Below are 18,521 nucleotides of genomic sequence, written 5' to 3' on the forward strand. Positions count from 1 at the left end.
TATATATATATAGTTCATAGAATAGTAGCTGTGGTGTAAAATTGTCATTTTGGGTAGTTCATTAATACTCACATGATTTTATTTATGTCGATTCAAGTGAACGTCGAGAAACGATGATCATCACCAAGAAATTCCAAGTAACAATATCAAGAGGTTATTCTATAAATAGACGGATTAGATATGAATCAGACTAATATGAAGCTGTCAGAAGATGATTCTTCTCCATCAATGTCAAATACTACGTCTAACACTAAAAACTTCTCTAGAACACCCACATCGTGGGACGCACTGGACGACATACTCTTGATGCATTTGAAGGATCAACAAAAGTTAGGATGGAAGGAGATTGCTAGCAACTTCACTAACAGAACTCCTAATGCATGTCAATTCAGATGGAGACGGTTGAAGTCAGGGAACTTGAAGAACCCACCAAAATCATCGCCTGGATTGGGGAGTCCGGCAAGTAGCAATAAGATACCGGCCGCTAGCGGTTTAAAAAAGAGTAAGAAAGGACCAGGGAATGCAAAGTCTGTGTCACCAAGCCATGATTCACCCAGTGCATTTTCATCTTACTCTCCTATAACTACTGCTACATTTACGGGGTATGATAATAATATTAATAATGCTTTAGCTGGATTAAATGCATTATCAAATACTCCTTCTAATATTTCGAGTCCTATGCCTAACTACCATATAGGGACAAATACCAATTCATCTACTCCTGGGCTTAATTCTCCGGATGGGGATAGTCAAGCCCATAGTTTGACTCATAATCACTTCGACAATTCCCCAAGGTCTGAAGTTTCATTGGACCCTCAGTCACACCATGGTACTACCACAAATTCTGGTGGTGGATACTACGCAGATATATCTATTGATCCAACCATGAACTTGCCTCATAATCAACCTCACCCGCATACTCCAGGTCATTTGACGCCAAGGAACTCTACGTCTCAAGGTTCGCAGACTCATTCAAACCGATTAACTCATCATGCTCATCCAATACCTCACAATGTACACAATAATTCTATCATTCAAATTGTCAAAGACGATAGAAATTCTGTGTCGTCGTCCACTAGGGCGGCGTCAGTATCTTCTTTGCCTTCTAAATCGATGAATATACCACATCATCAGCTGAATAATAGTGCATTGGCCCATTTACCTATATTGTTTGGTGGTGGAAGCAGTATTAGTGGTCCCTCTAGAAATGCTAGTGTTAGTGGAATACCTAGTACTTATCAATCAACTACGGTATCTAGTATCAGAAATGGAAGTGTTGGATCACTGGGCTATTATTCCAGATCAGGATCCGTTGTTATTCCGTTTACGGGAGACAAAAAAGACGACGAAAATTTGAAGCCTGACTTGAAGAAAAGTGATTCACCAGCAAATACAAAGAAGGCAAATAAGACTACTAATAATTCACAAAAGAACACTTCAAAGTCAAGTACACCAAATGCGCAGCCAACTATTTTCAAAATACCTTGGTCAATGGAAGAAGATGAGTTATTAATTAATCGCCGGAACCGAGAATTATCCTTTGCTGAATTATCCATATTATTGCCCCAAAGAACAGAAGGTGAAATATGGTCTAGAATTGATTATTTGGAAAAATTAAGAAATGGGCATAGATCATCTACATCCAGAGAACATAGAAGAGGTAGACAATCCTCGATTGGGTTAGACGATGATGACGATTTTTACGATGAGGTTGACGATGTAATGGATGGAATTGATGTGAGCGATGAAGACGATGAAGACGACGATGTGTTAGTCGATGACGAAGAATCGATACATCACGGCATTCGAAAGAGAAAGAAGAGAAGAACAAGCTCTGCAGTGAATCCTTTATCGGTAGGTGAGACACTTAGAAGAAAACTTAAATAATCTTGTATTTAATTCATAAAGGTTTTCCCATAAAGATTCGCCTGTTGTTACTGTACATGGGAATATAATTAAATATATATAGGCCTAAAAATTAAGAATAAAATTCCTTATTTATACTAGTAAAGCTTTAAATCTTTCGTAATTTGATCTATCACTAACTTAGGAGCGGGACCTAATCCCAAAACTGTAGCACTTCCAGCAGCAATTTGTGTTCTTCCAGCATCATGAACTATATATGCATTTACATCTAACGAAATGGCTTGAGCAAATAACGTATCCATTTCTTCTTGATTAGGCACCTGTAACGTAATTTTTGCCTGACCATTACCATATTCCCATCTATTAACCATTTCAGGGTTATATGCGTCTGATTCAGGGTTGGTTATTTTCTTATATAATGCTAACGTGGCATGCAGACATTGAGCTGCTGCTTTACCTTTACCCATTTTTAAGTCTTGACGAACAATTAAGGTCATACGAACTTCACCGGGGATATCATTTAATGGCGTAGAATCGATATCAATACTCTCATCTTCAGAAACGTCTTCGTATTCAGAACTGTCCTCTGTAGTTACGTCCTCAATTGGAGCCTTCGAAATATTTTTCAGTTTCTTCAACTTTGATTTGGAGCATACATTAGTTCCAAAGTATTGACTTATACAGAACCCTGTAACGAGAGATATAACCCCAACAGAAAGCAAATGCGATAAATTCAGCTGTGACATTATTTATCTTTATGTCAATATACTAAATGTAATTTTTATTTTTTTTGTTTTTGTTACCAATCTGGTGACGCTATAATAGAACTACAAAATTCGTTAATTGTGAAATATCTATTTATTACAATAGGCATAAGAAGACTTATGCAAGAACTTTCTTCTTTGAACTATCGGTTTTCTTCTTATTTTTGGGTTTGGGCTTTTGAACCTTGTTTGTATATGATCTCCAGTTATTTACTCTAATGTCCCTTTCATCTTCCCACTTTGTAGCAAGTTTCTTCTTCAATTCTCTTTCTTGTTGTACCCTTTTAAGTTCAGCCATTTTCTTGGCCTCTTGCTGTTGTTGGAAGTTTTTTTCTATTTCCTCCTGTTTGATTTCTTCGTTTAAGATTTCAGTAACTAATGCTAAAATCCGTTGATAATCTTCTTCGCTATAATTATCGCCTTCCATTATCTTTTTTGAACGCAATAAGCGATTCTCTGCATCGTTATATATTGCTACTAGACGTTTCTTTTCATTTATATATAATTTAGATGTCTCATCTACAGATTCAATTTCTGATTCATTTTCTGGAACATCGAATGATAACACCAATTCCGCTTTCTTTAGCCTATCAAAGGCATGTGGTGCTTTTGGATTGGAAACTTTATCAGGATGTATCAATAATGTTTTCTTTCTATAAGTTTTCTTAATTTGATTTTGCAATTGATCATCTTTTTTTAGAGGATTGATCCCAAGAACAGAATAATAGTCCCATGGACAACAATTCAAGACCCTTTCTATTTCTCTATCCTTCGACAAAGCCAGCTCCTCGGCGGATAGAACCCTATCAAGTTCGTCGGACATAATTTACCTATTTTTCTTGTATATTGGTATTTTTTGATATATATGTATTTATTTCGACTCTCGATCTTCAGTACTAAAATTACTTTTCACCGAGTGTATTGCAGCTTTTCATATTTACCACTCATATATGCTTAGAAAACTTGTGTATAGGGGATTTTCACATATTAGAACAGCAAGAATGACATTTGCAACAAGTAATGAATGGAAACCACGCTATTTTGATATTGGTGTTAATTTTTCAGACTCGATGTTCCAAGGTTGTTACAATGGCTCAACTACACCAAAGCACCCATCAGATATAGAGCAGGTCATCGCCAGAGCACACTTGTTTAATGTAGATAAGATGCTAATTACAGCTTCATCTATCAAGGAAAGTGAAGAACATTTCGATTTGTGTAAAGAACATCCAGGCATGTTTTACTCAACAGTAGGTGTTCATCCATGTACAGTGGCACAAGAATTCTATCAAAAAGATGAAGAACTGAACGAATATACAGAATCATTAGTTCCTGATGTTGAAAATAGATTAAGCAAGCTACGTGATCTTGTAAAGCTAGGATATGAAAAAGGTTACGTGAAGGCATTTGGCGAAATTGGCTTGGACTATGACCGATTTCATTATGCATCCAAGGAACAGCAAATAACGATGTTCACGAAACAATTGGAAGTAATCTCCACATTAAAGGATTTGAAACTTCCATTATTCTTGCATATGAGAAGTGCTTGTGACGATTTTATATCAATTATTAAACCTTTTATTGACAGAGGTGATATTTTAAAGGGTAATGGGGTAGTTCACTCATTTACGGGCACGAAAGAAGAACTTGAAAAATTACTCGAATTAGGCTTTTACATAGGCATTAATGGTTGTTCCTTGAAAACAGATGATAATTTAGAAGTGACTAAGATGGTCCCAAAATCTAAACTAATGATTGAAACCGACTCCCCTTGGTGTGAAATTAGAAAAAGTCATGCAAGCTATAAATATATTACTACTTACCCAAACAAATTTTATCCTGAAATAAAATTGAAAGATCGTGAGCCATCAGTAGAAGAATCAAATGGAACACAAGAACAAGGTAAACAAAAGCAAAAACAAAAGCAAACACCCAAGCAACCTCAAATTAAATTTGATGAGTTCTTACCTTTTCCAACTATCAAGAAGGAAAACTTTGCTAAGCATCAAAGTGCAGTAGAAACACTCGCAAAACAAAAAGGCGTAGAAAACATGGTACAACCAATAGGAGAATTTGCATATCCTTTAATAAGATCACGAAATGAACCAATATTTGTAGGTTATGTTGCTGAAATTATGTGTGAATTATATGGAATCAAAGATCCCAAGGATATCGAGAGCTTCATTGACTTAATCTATGATAATACCTGCAAATTATTCCAAATATAGATTATGTATTAAAGGCATTTGTTAAAATTTAATATACAATAGATTTACAGTTATATAATACAAAAGGAAAATATAATTATTTACCCAAAATCCTAGTGAACATTCAGCGTCTTCTCCGAAGTCTGGGACTTTGCTCCAATATATGTACCTGCTGTTGCATTCTCAATCTGATTGCCCTGGTAGGAACTTCAGGGCTACCTGGATTCCTTCTACTTCTCATATTCCTTGTTGAAGTTACAGGCTCCGCTATTTGCCTGTTAGAACGGCTTCGAGTCTTTCTGGTTTCGAGTCCATCAGAATTATTAAATTCAAGTTTACCCGGTTGTGGCAGTTTTGTTGGGGTTTTTAGAGTCTTATCAATAGAAGAATCATTTTTAATATCTGGATCTAACAGATAATCAAAAATATGCGTCTCCTCTACCTCGTCTGCTTGTTCGCTACTATAATCAACTTCTTCGTCACCTTCTTGTTGTTCTACCTCGTCAATATCTTCTTCTTCCTCCCCATCTTCATCACCAATATCTGAGTCTTCAACGTAGTCCTCAGACTCATCGCTAGCGATGTCATCATCTTCATCTTCTGCAAAAATATCCTCGTCCATAATTTCATCGACGCCTTTAACATCTCTGGTGTCAGGCGACATAGACGGCTCCTTACTACTTTCAATCAATGAATTTACTTTTGGTGGTTGTTTTAATGGAGCCAAATTTTTCCTAAGACTTACATCAATACCCGGATAACAAATGATATAATTATCAATATCATTATCTTCTATATTTGAATCTTCATTTTCTTGACCCAAGTCTAAGTAGCACTCAATTTCTTTAGTTGCCTCTTCTTCAAAAGTATATGGGTTATTTATATCGTCCTTCAAAAAATTGACAATATTAGAAATGCTATTATTGACAACTGGCTGGGATGGATAGTTTGTATTATTATTCAAATTCGGCACAGGATTAGACGGTATGGCTGGCGCAGAATTAATGCCTCCTGATGGACCGAACAACATAGGCTTCCAGAGCAATTTGCTATAGTCTAAACAAATATATTTTTTATTTTGCCATTTTTCAATTATGTAATTTATCTTTTGTAAGTTGACAACAATTCCATATGTCCTAGTAATAGGATTTTTTATCAATGAATCCAATTGCTCTAACCCAACTACTACGTCGGATGGAATCATACCCGTGAGCTTAGATAAGTTCTCTATTGAAACCGATAGAGTGTTATTATTTTTATCATTATCCGCATTATTTAAGTACTTGAGATATAATTCTTTTAATTTCAAGGCGATTGTTATCTTCCAGTAATTTCTGTAACTTACTAGACCTAAATCACTTAAAGGTTTCTCTGGTGTCCCAAATTTAAACTCATTTCGACTTAATAGATAACTAAAGTCAATCAATAAGTTTCCATACCCTTTTCTTTGATATATTGGCAATGTTAAAATACAAGATACGTTATAATCAGAATTGCTGAGCTTTTCCTTAGAAAAATAACCCACAAAATGATATTTCGTAGGGTTATCTTTATCAATTTCTGTTAAAACATAAAATATGAATGGCTCAACGTCATAATACAAAGTCTTTGAATTGAGAAACAATTTCGCTAAGAGACATAGATTTTGGCAGTAGTTGATATTTTTTCTACCGTCAACTTCCCACACAGCTATATTTGTGTTTAAGTCTCTGTAAATTTCTATTCCAGGAGGATGATTATTTGATAAATTACAATTCTTAAGTTGATGACGTTCATATGAAATTGGCGAACTCATATACTTTAAGCAGTGTTCACATATGTATAATATCTTTGATTGTGAATATTCTTCTGGATATGGAGATGTATACCAGGTATCAATTTCATATTCTCGAAACTGTATTTTCTTAATCTGAGATTTCAAATAATTGTTGACTGCTGGGGCTGGAGTAGATTCGGTGCTACCAGGTATAAGAGTTTCTTCCACGGTTGGTAATTCATCGACCTGACTGGATTTTCTTATTTCTTCTCCTTCATGATACAATCTTTGAAACAATTCTCTATCTTTTCGAGTTGGATCAGTGTCATTGATAATGCAATCTGGGAACTTCAAAATCCCCTTGTACGGCAATTCTCTCGAAAAATCATCTGCACTATATTTTGTTGCTTTATGGACATTTTTTTCTTTTATAGGGTATTCTTTGCTCTCGCTTCTCCTTCGAATGGGAATCTTCAATATGTTTCTTGATTTACGATTATTTCTATTATATTTGATCTTCACATAAAAATGTTTCGTTACGGGTCGTATAATGGTCACTTTGGTATCACCACCTATAGACGACTTGATATCGTCTATGTCAGTACCATTCATGGTGGATCGTACTAACTTTTTAATTGAATATGAATTGTTTGGTGGTTTTCGTCTCTGCGACCGGTCAGTAACATTATTACCGAGCGATATATCTTCGTATATTTTATTATTCGTAATCCTAAGCAGATTTAGTAGATTATGTTTAGGCGTCATGCTTGCATATCACCAATTGTCCTTAATCTGCTTTGGCACGGTCTCAAATTCGTTTGTTGATCTGCTTAACAGTCGTAAACCCACCTCAGGTTAGGTGATTTTCATAGTGAACACAAAAAACCGCGTTGTTTAATATATACACGACAAGTCGATACATCCAGTATATCTCCATTCATTACTACATACCGTTGAATTACATTGTAAATTTTCATAACATAAGTATAATTAATGTTGAATCTAAGTATCAATATAAAAAAAGTGATTGACCGAACAGAAAATTATAAAAATAAAGCAATTTCTAATAAAACATAAACTCGTTGAACTCCTCATCTCATCAAAGCGATAGCGTAAAAAGTGAAAGACATCTGTTCATTAAACAATGGAGCCACGTAAGAATAGTTGGGGTGATTAACCATAAAAAAAACCAATAAATAAATTTATAAACAACAATAGCGAAAAAACTGACTCATTAAATCTTCGTTTAGAAAGTATTATCATGAATAATATTATCCTCTAATTATTTTTCATCATCTTGTGGTTCTTCTTCAATTTTGGATTTAGACTCCTCATCATCGTCCTCAACTTCTTCTTCCTCAATATGTTTGTCGTGGACATTATCATTCTCTTCGTATTCTTCACCTTCACCAGACATACCAAAGTGGGCTAAAAGTGATTGCGCTGATGATGTATCTAAATAGATAACACCGTTTTCATTTGTAATTGCATTGCTGGCCAACAATTTCTGTAAGGAAATAGCGCCATTTCCAGCCAAGTCAGCGGCAGTACCGTCTTCTTGAATTTCTTCAGTAGGTTCAGTGGAAAGTTCATTATCTTCTTCGTCTTCATTTTGGTTGAGTCCTGGTCCATTACGCAATCCTGGTAAACCACCAAACATAGAGTAGTAGCTCGAGTTGCTACCAGCAGATTTAGTATTAGAATTCTGGGCTTGTTGACCAATGTCAAAGTACTCCCCATACATTTGTTTATAAATATCATTGTATTCAGGGGAAATCTTACCATAGACTTTACTTTCTTCATCGTTAGATTGGGAAAGCTCAATTCTCTTAATGACCCTGTCGTACCATTGATCCAAAGATTCATTCTTTGATTCATCTAATAAAGCAACAATAGATATAGACATATTATCACATCCTATACCAGAACCGTCACTTGTTGGTGCACAACATAATTCCATGATTTCTTCACAAATGTCTTGCAAAGGCTTACGTTCATAAATACCCCTGCTGACACATTCAACACACTGTTGAGACGAAAGACAATCCCAAATACCATCACATGCTAACACTACAAACTCATCCTTAGTCAAATCCAAGTTGTGCTGTATGACATCTGGGTAACATGTGACTGTTTGTTCTTCAGGTGGTAAGTCAATGTTTTTCTTAAATTCAAAATCACCAATACCACGCGATAAAGCCAAGTTACCGTTGACTCTACCCATATCAACATAACCACCTGCCGAGCAAATACGGCTCTTTTCACCTTCATTAGATGGCTTATGGTCATAAGACAATGCCTTAGCAAAACCATTGATCGACATTATGCTTCGCGAATCACCTGCATTACCACATATGACTTGTCCTGGTGTAATAATAACAGAAACAGCAGCACATCCACTATCGTCTTCCTTCATTTCATCATCGTTTAAAATAGCTTGGTCACAATTTAAAAACCCTTCTTTGAATGCATTGACGTAGTCTTTTTCTTGGAATGCTTTTGTTGACTTGATTATTTCATGCAAATGCTCTCCAGTGAAAATAGCCACCTTTTCACCTCCGTGTCCATCGTAAACACCAAAAAACGAAATGTGCTCCTCAGTCGTGTCATTGTCCGTACCACTTTTGTCGGACGACGAACTTTCTTGTGCCTTCTGCGAGCCTGCTCCTTTACCGTCCCCATTTTTCAAGTCGTATAAGTTCAATATGGTAGCGTGTGCATCTTCCATATTGACTCTCCACCCTTGCATACATGATATACCGTATGCCAAATGTTTGTCGATACCATTTTCTGATATTTTTTCAGTTACTGGTTGTGAAAGTATTTGACCCATGTTTCAATCCTCTATTAATTATTATAACAACTAGAATGGACTATATGAGCTTATGAATAAAAATTCTGTTCAACAGTATGTTTAAAATTAGAAATACGTTATATACCCCAAAAATTCTCAGATTGATTACTTCAAATCAACACTCTTTAAATTCAAAATATTTAATCAAAAATGTACACTTAGTTTAATTGATGTAATAGCTATCTGATCCACCGATTATTCTTCCTGCAAACTAAATTTGTGATAGGTTATTATAACTTAATTTAATTAACACTGTTATGATAAAATTTGAGGTGCCATCATCGTCCACTTTTTGATTTCTTTTTCGCTTAGAGCAAACACGTGATACTTATTGAAATTTTGCAATCTATACTAGTGTCTAGTCGTCTGATATGTTCATGTGAGGAATGGTGCTGAGTGGGAAAGACAGGCTAAGTGTATTGGATTGTAGTTGAATGGGATGTTCAGAAAAGTAAGGAAGAAATCGTAGAGGAACGCAATTTATGATAATACCTAGTGTTAGAGAATCAGAACGGATGGATGATTTAATACCATTGAGTTTGAGTACAGGCTGAAAATGGAACAACGACGTATTTAGTTAATGATATATAATGTTTCAATTGAGATATGAATGATAAAACAAAAAAGAAGGTAAAAAAAATAATATAACAACGGATAAAAATTCTATAATTGGATCATATCTATTAGGGGTACTGTCAAGCAGATTCCCGAAGATAATAATTTCCCACGTCAGATCATTGGAGACGGGTTTATTTTTGAATGAAAGGAATTTGGAAAGAATGATGGATGCATTTTCTGCACGATAGGAGCATTTAAATTATCATAACACAGGATCATTAATATATTCTTTAAAATTAAATTAAGTTTACATTGAAGTCATGGAAGCATTCATTCGTTATTTTGGGCCCCAAATCCCCGAATTGGACGTGTTTGAATTCTCGTAGTTATTGCCAGACAAATTGATGGAGTTGAATTTATTGGCAAAGACCTCAGAGTCAGCGAATTCTTCATTTTGTTGAGATGCTTGAGGGTTCGAGGGACCTTGGGATGCATTATTGGTGGAGTTGTGTAATGATGAAAAACTTCCAGTCAAGTGGGCATGTTGGCCGAATGGCGCAAATCTTGAGTTGATATCTGTGTTAGCCAATGGTGTTGTTGGCTGACTGATTTGATGATTTGCATTAGTATTTCCAAAGTGATAATGTTGGGGGGTAGGAGATTCATTACCGGATTGAGGTTGTTGGGAAAACGTAGTAGATAAAGGCGGTGTTGATCTGACGTCAACATAAGATCTGTTATTAGAAGATCTCAATAAGGCAGCCGCACTAGATGAACCCATAGTTGGTGTTGCAACTTGCTGGCTTTGACCATGGCCCGCAGGTGGTTGTTGAAACATATTATAAGGCTGAACCTGAGAAATATTTGACGAATACAAAGGTCTTTGCGATTGTTGCAGCGATTGCGATTGTTGCAGTTGCTGTAATTGTGATTGCGAACTACTACCTTGAGGATGCGAGAGTTGAGATTGTTGTTGCACTTGAGGTTGCTGCTGATACTGTGGGAAATTCTGTTGGATAGGCGTCGATGACTGTTGTCTTAATCTCGGCATCTGTAACGCAGATTGCGACTGTGATCTTAATAATTCAGGATGCGCCGCTGGAGCTACTCCATTTGGAGGGTTGGATACAACTCCCTGTAATTGGTTCAAATTCATCATCGAAGAAGAATGGTGAGGTGCCGATGATTGTTGAGTTAAGTGAACAGGTTGCTGACCTTGCTTTCTTCTGATTATGATTAATCCGTTGTCATAAAGCTCTAATAAGTTCAAGTATGAACATAATATAGACAAAATCTTTCTATGAGCTATACTCAAAGATGACGGAAAAGCTAACTCGAAAATGGATTTAGACACATCATCACGATAAAGAATCAACTGAGCATATAATTCTAAAATTTCAGGGTCATTAAAGTTCAACTCTGAAGGCGGTAATGGTAAGTTTCCATTAGTGCTTGGAAATGTAATAAATAATCTCTCAGTTTGATTGTTGGAGGTTCCATTGACGCTCAAGTTCTTGGTAGCAGCAGTAGTTGATGCTGCAGATAATAAAGAAGCTAACGATGCATTGGAAGTCGAGCGGTGTTGTTCTTCTAATTGTCCCCTCTTCTCTCTCTTTTCACGTTCAATCCTCTCCCTTTCTTGCGCAGGTAACATCTTCTTATATTCCACACGTAATTTTCTACCCCCAATTTCTCTACCGTTCAAGAGGCCAACTACTGAGGACGTTTCATCGGTCAGAGTGAAATTGGCAAACGCTAAACCTCTGAAAACGCCATTATCAAAATGATAATTGAAAGCATATGGCAACGGTAAGTTCAATTTGGTCATCACATCTAATAATTGTTCTTTCTTGATTGCAAATGGAATATTTTTAATAACGATAGCAGTTGGAATCAATTCATCATCATCATCAATGTCATCATCATCATCGTTATTGTCATTAGCTGCATTTTGTTTAACTTCATTATCATTATCATTATCATTAATACTGCTCGAATTCTTGTCATTCAAGTTCAGCGGGATAACTTTGTTATCAAGCCCGCTCAATGAGGCGACTCCCGCTTGCTGTTGTGCCTGTTGTTGTTCAACCCAAGGACCAACTGTGTTAACAACATGCTGATTAGACGGGTTCAGCGGCTGATTAGACCCCGACGAAATTGGGCCCTGATTCAACCATGCTGATTGTAAATTGGTGCTCGAATTACTATTTCCATTCCCAAAGTTCCTGCCCTGCGACATCCTCAGCTTACTGATTTGGGGTGTGGTATTTCCACCGTAATTCGACGAAGCGTACCCTGATGCCGACGACAATGACGACAACGAAGGACGACGCTGCATAACCGAATCCAACTGGTTCGGCGTACTCGAGAGATTTCTCAAATCCATATTTGTCCGTTGGTTATCTCGTATCTTATTATTCCGAAGCTAAACTGCCGTATCAACGATTTGTATTATTAGTGGTTTTAGCTGTCTAACCCTTTCTATTTCCACTTGAAAAGCCCCGTATTGGAATTAATCGCTTCCTGTCTATATATCTCTAGCCTAAAATGTGTTTTATTGCTAGTTGGCTCAGAATATGTTTTTGGATTTTGATTTATCAACAACTATTTTTATTGTCGCTTTTACAAATCCGTATTTTCAATATGCCTGCTGAACAAGTTATCTGACTCTGCCGAATATCTTGCTATAAGTTATAGATAATTTTCTAACTAACTAAACGACAAACAAATCAATATAATCTCTTCATAAATTTCATTATAAGGCCAACGCCAGTGCAAAATAAATATTACACAAAAAGAAAAATTTTTGTTAAGTGAAAAGTGACACAAAATCGTTGAACGACTTGCCAGAATGTTTACGTGTACAGCTAAGGCAATACGGAAGAATATAATCCTATTTAGATAACTAACAGTAATATAATCTAGAATAATATGGTATGTGCGTTTGAATAATTTCTATTACGTGTGAGAGAACTGGTTCAATTTGGCGTAAAAACGGATCAAATTAGGACCAGATATGAGGATATTTGGACAACGAAAGAAGTGAAAAATTATGTGGACATAAATATACTAACATCGCTATAGTCGTCATCATCAGCTCAGGCCCCAGGGGGATTAAGAAGCGCAGCCAAGAGAAGAGTTACAGCAGATAAAAAGGCACAATCTACCAATGCTATGCCATTATCGACTAGATCAGCCGGAGCCGGAGGATCGTCTGCTACTATGATGAAATTGTTCACCGACGAAGCACAAGGATTGAGAGTCGACCCATTGGTTGTGTTATTTTTGGCAGTTGGATTTATTTTCTCTGTAATTATCTTGCATGTTTTTGCTAAGATTACCGGTAAATTTTCGTCTTAGGATAATAGGAATCCAGCACGATGAAAGAACAGCGAACTAATAAGAACGAGAAGTAAATATGAACAGGAATTATAGTTACTTGCAAGGTTTCCTTTTGGCACCACTAATCTTTATATAATGTATTTTAAGTTAATTATGTACACGGTAATATAAACTACATATCTATCAATAAGGAATTGATAGCGCTAGCCACGCCGTCAATGTGTACCAAGTGCTTGATATCGTTTCCTTCGGCATCGGTCACTATTTCCCATTCAAAATCCCTGGTTTCGTAAAGGCGTTTCCACTGTAAGTCATCGGTGTATCTGCGACCTCTGATTTCGATTTCAACGAGAGGGAATTGGTTACCAAGTATGACCGTCAATGGGATTCCTACCATATGCGATTGTTTGATCTTCTTTCCCAAGCCTATCTTGGGTCTGTTGTCAAGTCTGTATGAAATACCGGCCGCATTCAATAATTCGTAAACCAGAGAACCCTTGGAATTGTCAAACTTAGGACTTTGTACGACAGTTACATTCCAAGGAGCGATAATAGATGGCCACCTGAAACCATTTGAATCTTTATTAATTTCACCTATAGCCGCAATTATCCTACTGATTCCTATTCCGTAGCATCCCATAAGTACGTTGGTGAATGTCAGGCCTCCTTCTGTATTTGGAACTTCAACTTCACACTTCAAAGGATCCGAATATTTATCACCCAAATAGAACGTATGTCCCACTTCAATGGCTCTGTGTAATTTTAAATGACCGTCTTCACATTTGGCACATATTTCGTTCTCGACTGCAGTGACAATAGGAATATCCGTTAAGGTGGTAATTAACGATCTATTTATGAACTTAATAGGGAAGTCTGGAAAGTTCGATCTCAGATTTAATCTCGAATCCATAATCCGGATGATTTTCTTAGATATCAATGTATCTTCGTTCGAGAATTCATTCAAAATTGTATCTTGATTAGTTTCAATCAAGTCCAAATCTGGAATCTCTTCTTTCACAAAGCTTGGTTCGATACTTCTTTCTGTTGGATAATAAGCACACACTAACGTTCCCTTATCCTTAGTCATAAAGTACTGTACTGACACATCGATAGATTCATCAACATCTTCGGGAAAAGATAATGTTTTCTCTATGTTCGAGCTGTTACCACACTCATCGCATGTAAATAAAGTATCCTCGCCAACATTGTGTAAATAATGCCATTCATGAGATAATGAGCCCCCAATTTCTCCAGTATCAGCGTCAGCCTTTACAAATGGTATTTTCAAATCCTGAAATATTTCATAATAAGCATCAACGACTTTATTATAAGTTTCCATCGCCGCTTCCTCGTTCAAATCAAATGAATATGCATCTTTCATCAAGAACTCTCTCCCTCTTAATAAACCACTTCTTGGTCTTTTCTCATCTCTAAACTTTTCATTAATCTGATAATACAATAACGGTAAGTTCTTGTAGGAATTTATATTAGAGCTTACCAATTTTGTTATTTCTTCCTCGCAAGTTGCAACAAGACAGAAGTCATTCTTCGAAGAGTCCTTTAGCTTAAAAAGTTCAGTATTATCCCATCTACCCGTTTCCTGCCATAATTGTGAACTAGACAATAAAGACAAATTTATTTCCTCAGCATCACATTCACGCATACGATGATGAATCACTTGTGAAACCTTCTGTGATATTGCTAGGCCCACAGGTAACCAATGAACAAGCCCGGGTTTTGGATGATGTATAAATCCAAATTTAGTGAATAGTTCATGTGTAGGTATATTTCTTAGATCATTTCCTGATAATTCAACGTTGTTTAAATATAACTTTGGAACTGTAGGCGTATGAATTGATCGAATAGCCAAGTGTCTATATCTACTAGCCCTCACACCTATCATGCTTAGTAAGTTTAAAATATTTCCTCGATATTCCGATAGATAGCACTCAAATGTAACTAATTTTTCAGGCCATAAATTTCTCACGCTCAGTATGATACTCCATTACTACAGTATTTCGAATATTTAATGATGATATAGTCTTTATTGATGATATATATTAAAAGAGTTCAAGAAACATAATTCAGTAAGAATAATATTACATTGCAATCTATATAACTTAGTTTTTCCTAAACTTGGATTCAATTTGTTCAACAACATCGCTTCCGTAACTTCTCAAGTGATGCAATGCACTATTGAAATCTTCCTGGGCTTGTTTCAATTTTTCGTCGGATGAAGGTTCCGCTTTTTGGAAAAGAGACTTAACGTTGTCATTGGCCTTCTTGGTTAAGTCTTCCAAGTTCTTCTTAGCAGCTTCAAAATTACCAATCGCTCTTTCTCTACCTTGGATGTATGTCGCGCTCAATGGATCACCAGCTTCTCCGAAACCCTCATCAGATGCTCTGGCTCCCTTGTTATAAGCAGTCCTGTTAGATGTATTAGTTGGGTTTTCCCATTCTTTTCTAACTCTTTCTCTTTCTTCATTGAACTTGTCAGCAGCTTCATCGGCCTTCTTAGATCCCCAGGAAGTCCAGGCATCCTTTTCCTTTCTGAGTCTTTCAGCTTCTTCGTTAGCCTTTTCAGTAGCTTCGTCGACCTTTTTGGATCCCCAGGAAGTCCAGGCATCCTTTTCCTTTCTGAGTCTTTCAGCTTCTTCGTTAGCCTTTTCAGTAGCTTCGTCGACTTTTTTGGATCCCCATGAACTCCATGCGTTCTTCTCAGCAGCAGCCCTGTCAGCAACTTCGTCAGCCTTCTTAGAAGCTTCGTCAGCCTTCTTGGATCCCCAGGATGACCAAGCTTTCTTTTCTTGAGCAGCCTTGTCTGCAACTTCATCGGTCTTCTTAGAACCCCATGCAGACCAAGCGTTCTTTTCCTTCTTGAGTCTTTCAGCTTCTTCGTTGGCTCTGTCGGCTACTTCATCCTTCTTTTGTGAGCCCCAGGAGAACCATTCATTCTTCTTCTTTTCAGCGTCCCTCTTGGCTTGGTCATAGTTATTGTCTAACTTGTCAGCTGCTTCGTCCTTTTTGTTTCCGAACCAGTTGAACCAAGAGTTGGCCTTATCTTCAGCACGCTTTTTGTCACTTCTAGCAGTTGACTTCAACTGGTCAACTTGACTTGTGGTTGACCCACCAATGTCATTGACCAAGTCAATGTATTTGTCTGTCAACCTGTACAAGACATTCTTGTCTTGGTCCAAAGCAGAATCAATTCTTCTAGCAGATTCATTAGCACTGCCACTGATGCTGTTCACAAGTCTCGAGTGCTTAATTGAGTCAAGTGTAGATTCCGATGCCTTTTGTGCTTCTTTTTGCTGTTCGCTTGTGAAGCTGGAAACCTTGTCGAATAATTCGTTCTTCTTATTATCCAACTTATCAACCTGTCTATTTATGTTACGATTGATTTTTTCTCCAGTAGAGGCTGGTTGAGGTGGAATTCTTTGTTGTCTTGGAAAAAGTTCCTGAACATTTTGGTCATACCAATAAACTGCACCACCAGTTGCAGCTAACGCTAATATATACTGAGTACCTTTTGACATAATTCCAGTATCTTAAATAAGTTTCTTAAATTCTTAATCTAAAAAACTTCAAAAATCGTAAATACCGTCAATTGAGCTCCCGAATGCTTATATATAGTAATCCGTATGAAGGATTGCTATAAACGATTGCTAAATAAATGATCTGTTGGATTGCTATCCGAATCACGAGGAAGTTCCAAAATTTTCGGTATTAACTACTCACATGAAAATCATAAAAGCGTTATGCCAACGGCTTTTCGTAGCACACCAGGACGTAAATCAATGAATCTGATGGACTTGAGGTTATCTATATGGTCTAGAGATTAAATTGACGTTTACTAAATGTTTGTAGCATGTGTGGTTGATGAGTTGTTCGTATAGATGCTTTAGAGAGATTCTCGACGTACAATAGGGACGAGAGGAATGAAATATGTAGTCAGAATGGTAATATAGACACTCTATAGGGTCAATTGATCGATATAAGGTTACTGTAGGCCAGAGAAATAGATATGGTTAAGGTAGACTAGTTTCACTGGAGTTAGACAGATGTAATGGTGGTTTTTACTGAACTTGTTCACACTAGTAGTCTGATCGATTGCATCAACCATCAGATGAAATTCATGTGATAAAAAAGGAATGATACAGGGCCACAATAGGCTCAGTTTCGTGTTTGTGTGTAAGGTGTCCGATTCAACAAAAAATTCAAAAGGAGCCTTCGGCTGATTCAGGAACGAGGGTCGCAAGAAATTCCATAAATCGCTTAAATGTCTAAAATAAACGGACTCTCTTGGGGCTGGTATATTTCATGAGAAGGTAGAGGTGTAGGGATGTTTTGACTCAAGGTGCGAAAAACTAAGAGGTTGCAGGCGATAGAACGAAATGTAGGAACTCGACATCATATTCCAGTTTACTGATATTCATGATCTGTACGGACAAAGTTGATGTGTTTTGGGTGTAAGAGAACCTTTTTTGGCTAACTAAAATTTCCACAACCTTTTTTCCCAAGTCTTCCAATTAGAGGAAAATGGGAGTAATGGTCAGTAGTCCACTAATTAATCGTAAATGATTAAAAGGAATACCTAATACCAACGAAACAAGACTTAAACAGTTTGCTATATTTATATAATTATAAATCAGATTACTTATCGCCTAAAATCCAAGTAGGTTGAGAACCATAGCTTTACGAAATCTCTCTTGGTCAAAATTATTATCGTTTGTATAAAATAACACTATACACTATATTCGCAAGGAGTGCATGAACGAGTGCATGTCTCTCAAGAATTATTATTTAATCTATTGATTACTCGTAGCAGGAAAACTTCCCGGTAACGGTCAGAGATTCCGATCAACACAAAAAATAATGAGTGTGCAAAACTAGAGGTGGGGTCTCGTCAAGCCCATATATTCGAAATGGAGGTCTCTCATATTACTCATACAGAAGTTAATATTTACAAGCTTTATATGTCAGTTATACAATTGTTACTATTGGTTAACCATCACGATGTATCGCTGCAATCATCTCAATTTTTGGTTCGCTTGATAAATCTTGCGCGCTCCATAGCTACTCCACAATTTGTTGCGGACAGAAAAACCGTATGTGTTGCATAATTTTCATCTACATTTAGCTCGAATTACCGCCATTGGTAACGTATCATTCAA

General features: G+C 36.7%; 10 protein-coding genes across 10 annotated transcripts; 3 read left to right on the top strand and 7 right to left on the bottom strand.

Moving 5' to 3' along the window:
* Positions 1-195: 195 nt before the first annotated feature.
* Positions 196-1,887, top strand: DOT6 (Dot6p; the record flags this gene model as incomplete). Its single annotated transcript, XM_015610978.1, has 1 exon — positions 196-1,887. One exon carries the CDS (start codon positions 196-198, stop codon positions 1,885-1,887), a length of 1,692 nt encoding a protein of 563 aa, XP_015468176.1.
* A 116-nt stretch (positions 1,888-2,003) lies between these two features.
* AC631_02149 (aminoacyl-tRNA hydrolase) lies at positions 2,004-2,612 on the bottom strand (the record flags this gene model as incomplete). The annotated part of the gene is made up of 1 exon (XM_015610979.1): positions 2,004-2,612. The coding sequence occupies one exon, from the start codon at positions 2,610-2,612 to the stop codon at positions 2,004-2,006; it is 609 nt and encodes a 202-aa protein (XP_015468177.1).
* Positions 2,613-2,748: 136 nt separating this feature from the next.
* On the bottom strand, positions 2,749-3,453 carry AC631_02150 (uncharacterized protein; the record flags this gene model as incomplete). The annotated part of the gene is made up of 1 exon (XM_015610980.1): positions 2,749-3,453. One exon carries the CDS (start codon positions 3,451-3,453, stop codon positions 2,749-2,751), a length of 705 nt encoding a protein of 234 aa, XP_015468178.1.
* A 178-nt stretch (positions 3,454-3,631) lies between these two features.
* AC631_02151 (3'-5'-exodeoxyribonuclease) lies at positions 3,632-4,858 on the top strand (the record flags this gene model as incomplete). Its single annotated transcript, XM_015610981.1, has 1 exon — positions 3,632-4,858. The coding sequence occupies one exon, from the start codon at positions 3,632-3,634 to the stop codon at positions 4,856-4,858; it is 1,227 nt and encodes a 408-aa protein (XP_015468179.1).
* Positions 4,859-4,961: 103 nt separating this feature from the next.
* SAS3 (Sas3p) lies at positions 4,962-7,205 on the bottom strand (the record flags this gene model as incomplete). Its single annotated transcript, XM_015610982.1, has 1 exon — positions 4,962-7,205. The coding sequence occupies one exon, from the start codon at positions 7,203-7,205 to the stop codon at positions 4,962-4,964; it is 2,244 nt and encodes a 747-aa protein (XP_015468180.1).
* A 670-nt stretch (positions 7,206-7,875) lies between these two features.
* PTC2 (type 2C protein phosphatase) lies at positions 7,876-9,426 on the bottom strand (the record flags this gene model as incomplete). Its single annotated transcript, XM_015610983.1, has 1 exon — positions 7,876-9,426. The coding sequence occupies one exon, from the start codon at positions 9,424-9,426 to the stop codon at positions 7,876-7,878; it is 1,551 nt and encodes a 516-aa protein (XP_015468181.1).
* Positions 9,427-10,342: 916 nt separating this feature from the next.
* Positions 10,343-12,391, bottom strand: PIN4 (Pin4p; the record flags this gene model as incomplete). The annotated part of the gene is made up of 1 exon (XM_015610984.1): positions 10,343-12,391. One exon carries the CDS (start codon positions 12,389-12,391, stop codon positions 10,343-10,345), a length of 2,049 nt encoding a protein of 682 aa, XP_015468182.1.
* A 788-nt stretch (positions 12,392-13,179) lies between these two features.
* AC631_02155 (Arf family guanine nucleotide exchange factor) lies at positions 13,180-13,365 on the top strand (the record flags this gene model as incomplete). Its single annotated transcript, XM_015610985.1, has 1 exon — positions 13,180-13,365. One exon carries the CDS (start codon positions 13,180-13,182, stop codon positions 13,363-13,365), a length of 186 nt encoding a protein of 61 aa, XP_015468183.1.
* Positions 13,366-13,519: 154 nt separating this feature from the next.
* Positions 13,520-15,250, bottom strand: PRS (putative proline--tRNA ligase; the record flags this gene model as incomplete). The annotated part of the gene is made up of 1 exon (XM_015610986.1): positions 13,520-15,250. One exon carries the CDS (start codon positions 15,248-15,250, stop codon positions 13,520-13,522), a length of 1,731 nt encoding a protein of 576 aa, XP_015468184.1.
* Positions 15,251-15,467: 217 nt separating this feature from the next.
* Positions 15,468-16,883, bottom strand: CSP37 (Csp37p; the record flags this gene model as incomplete). Its single annotated transcript, XM_015610987.1, has 1 exon — positions 15,468-16,883. The coding sequence occupies one exon, from the start codon at positions 16,881-16,883 to the stop codon at positions 15,468-15,470; it is 1,416 nt and encodes a 471-aa protein (XP_015468185.1).
* Between the last annotated feature and the right edge of the window lie 1,638 nt (positions 16,884-18,521).

The sequence above is a fragment of the Debaryomyces fabryi genome (genome assembly GCF_001447935.2).
Source record: "Debaryomyces fabryi strain CBS 789 chromosome Unknown contig00035, whole genome shotgun sequence".
Lineage (NCBI taxonomy): Eukaryota > Fungi > Ascomycota > Pichiomycetes > Serinales > Debaryomycetaceae > Debaryomyces > Debaryomyces fabryi.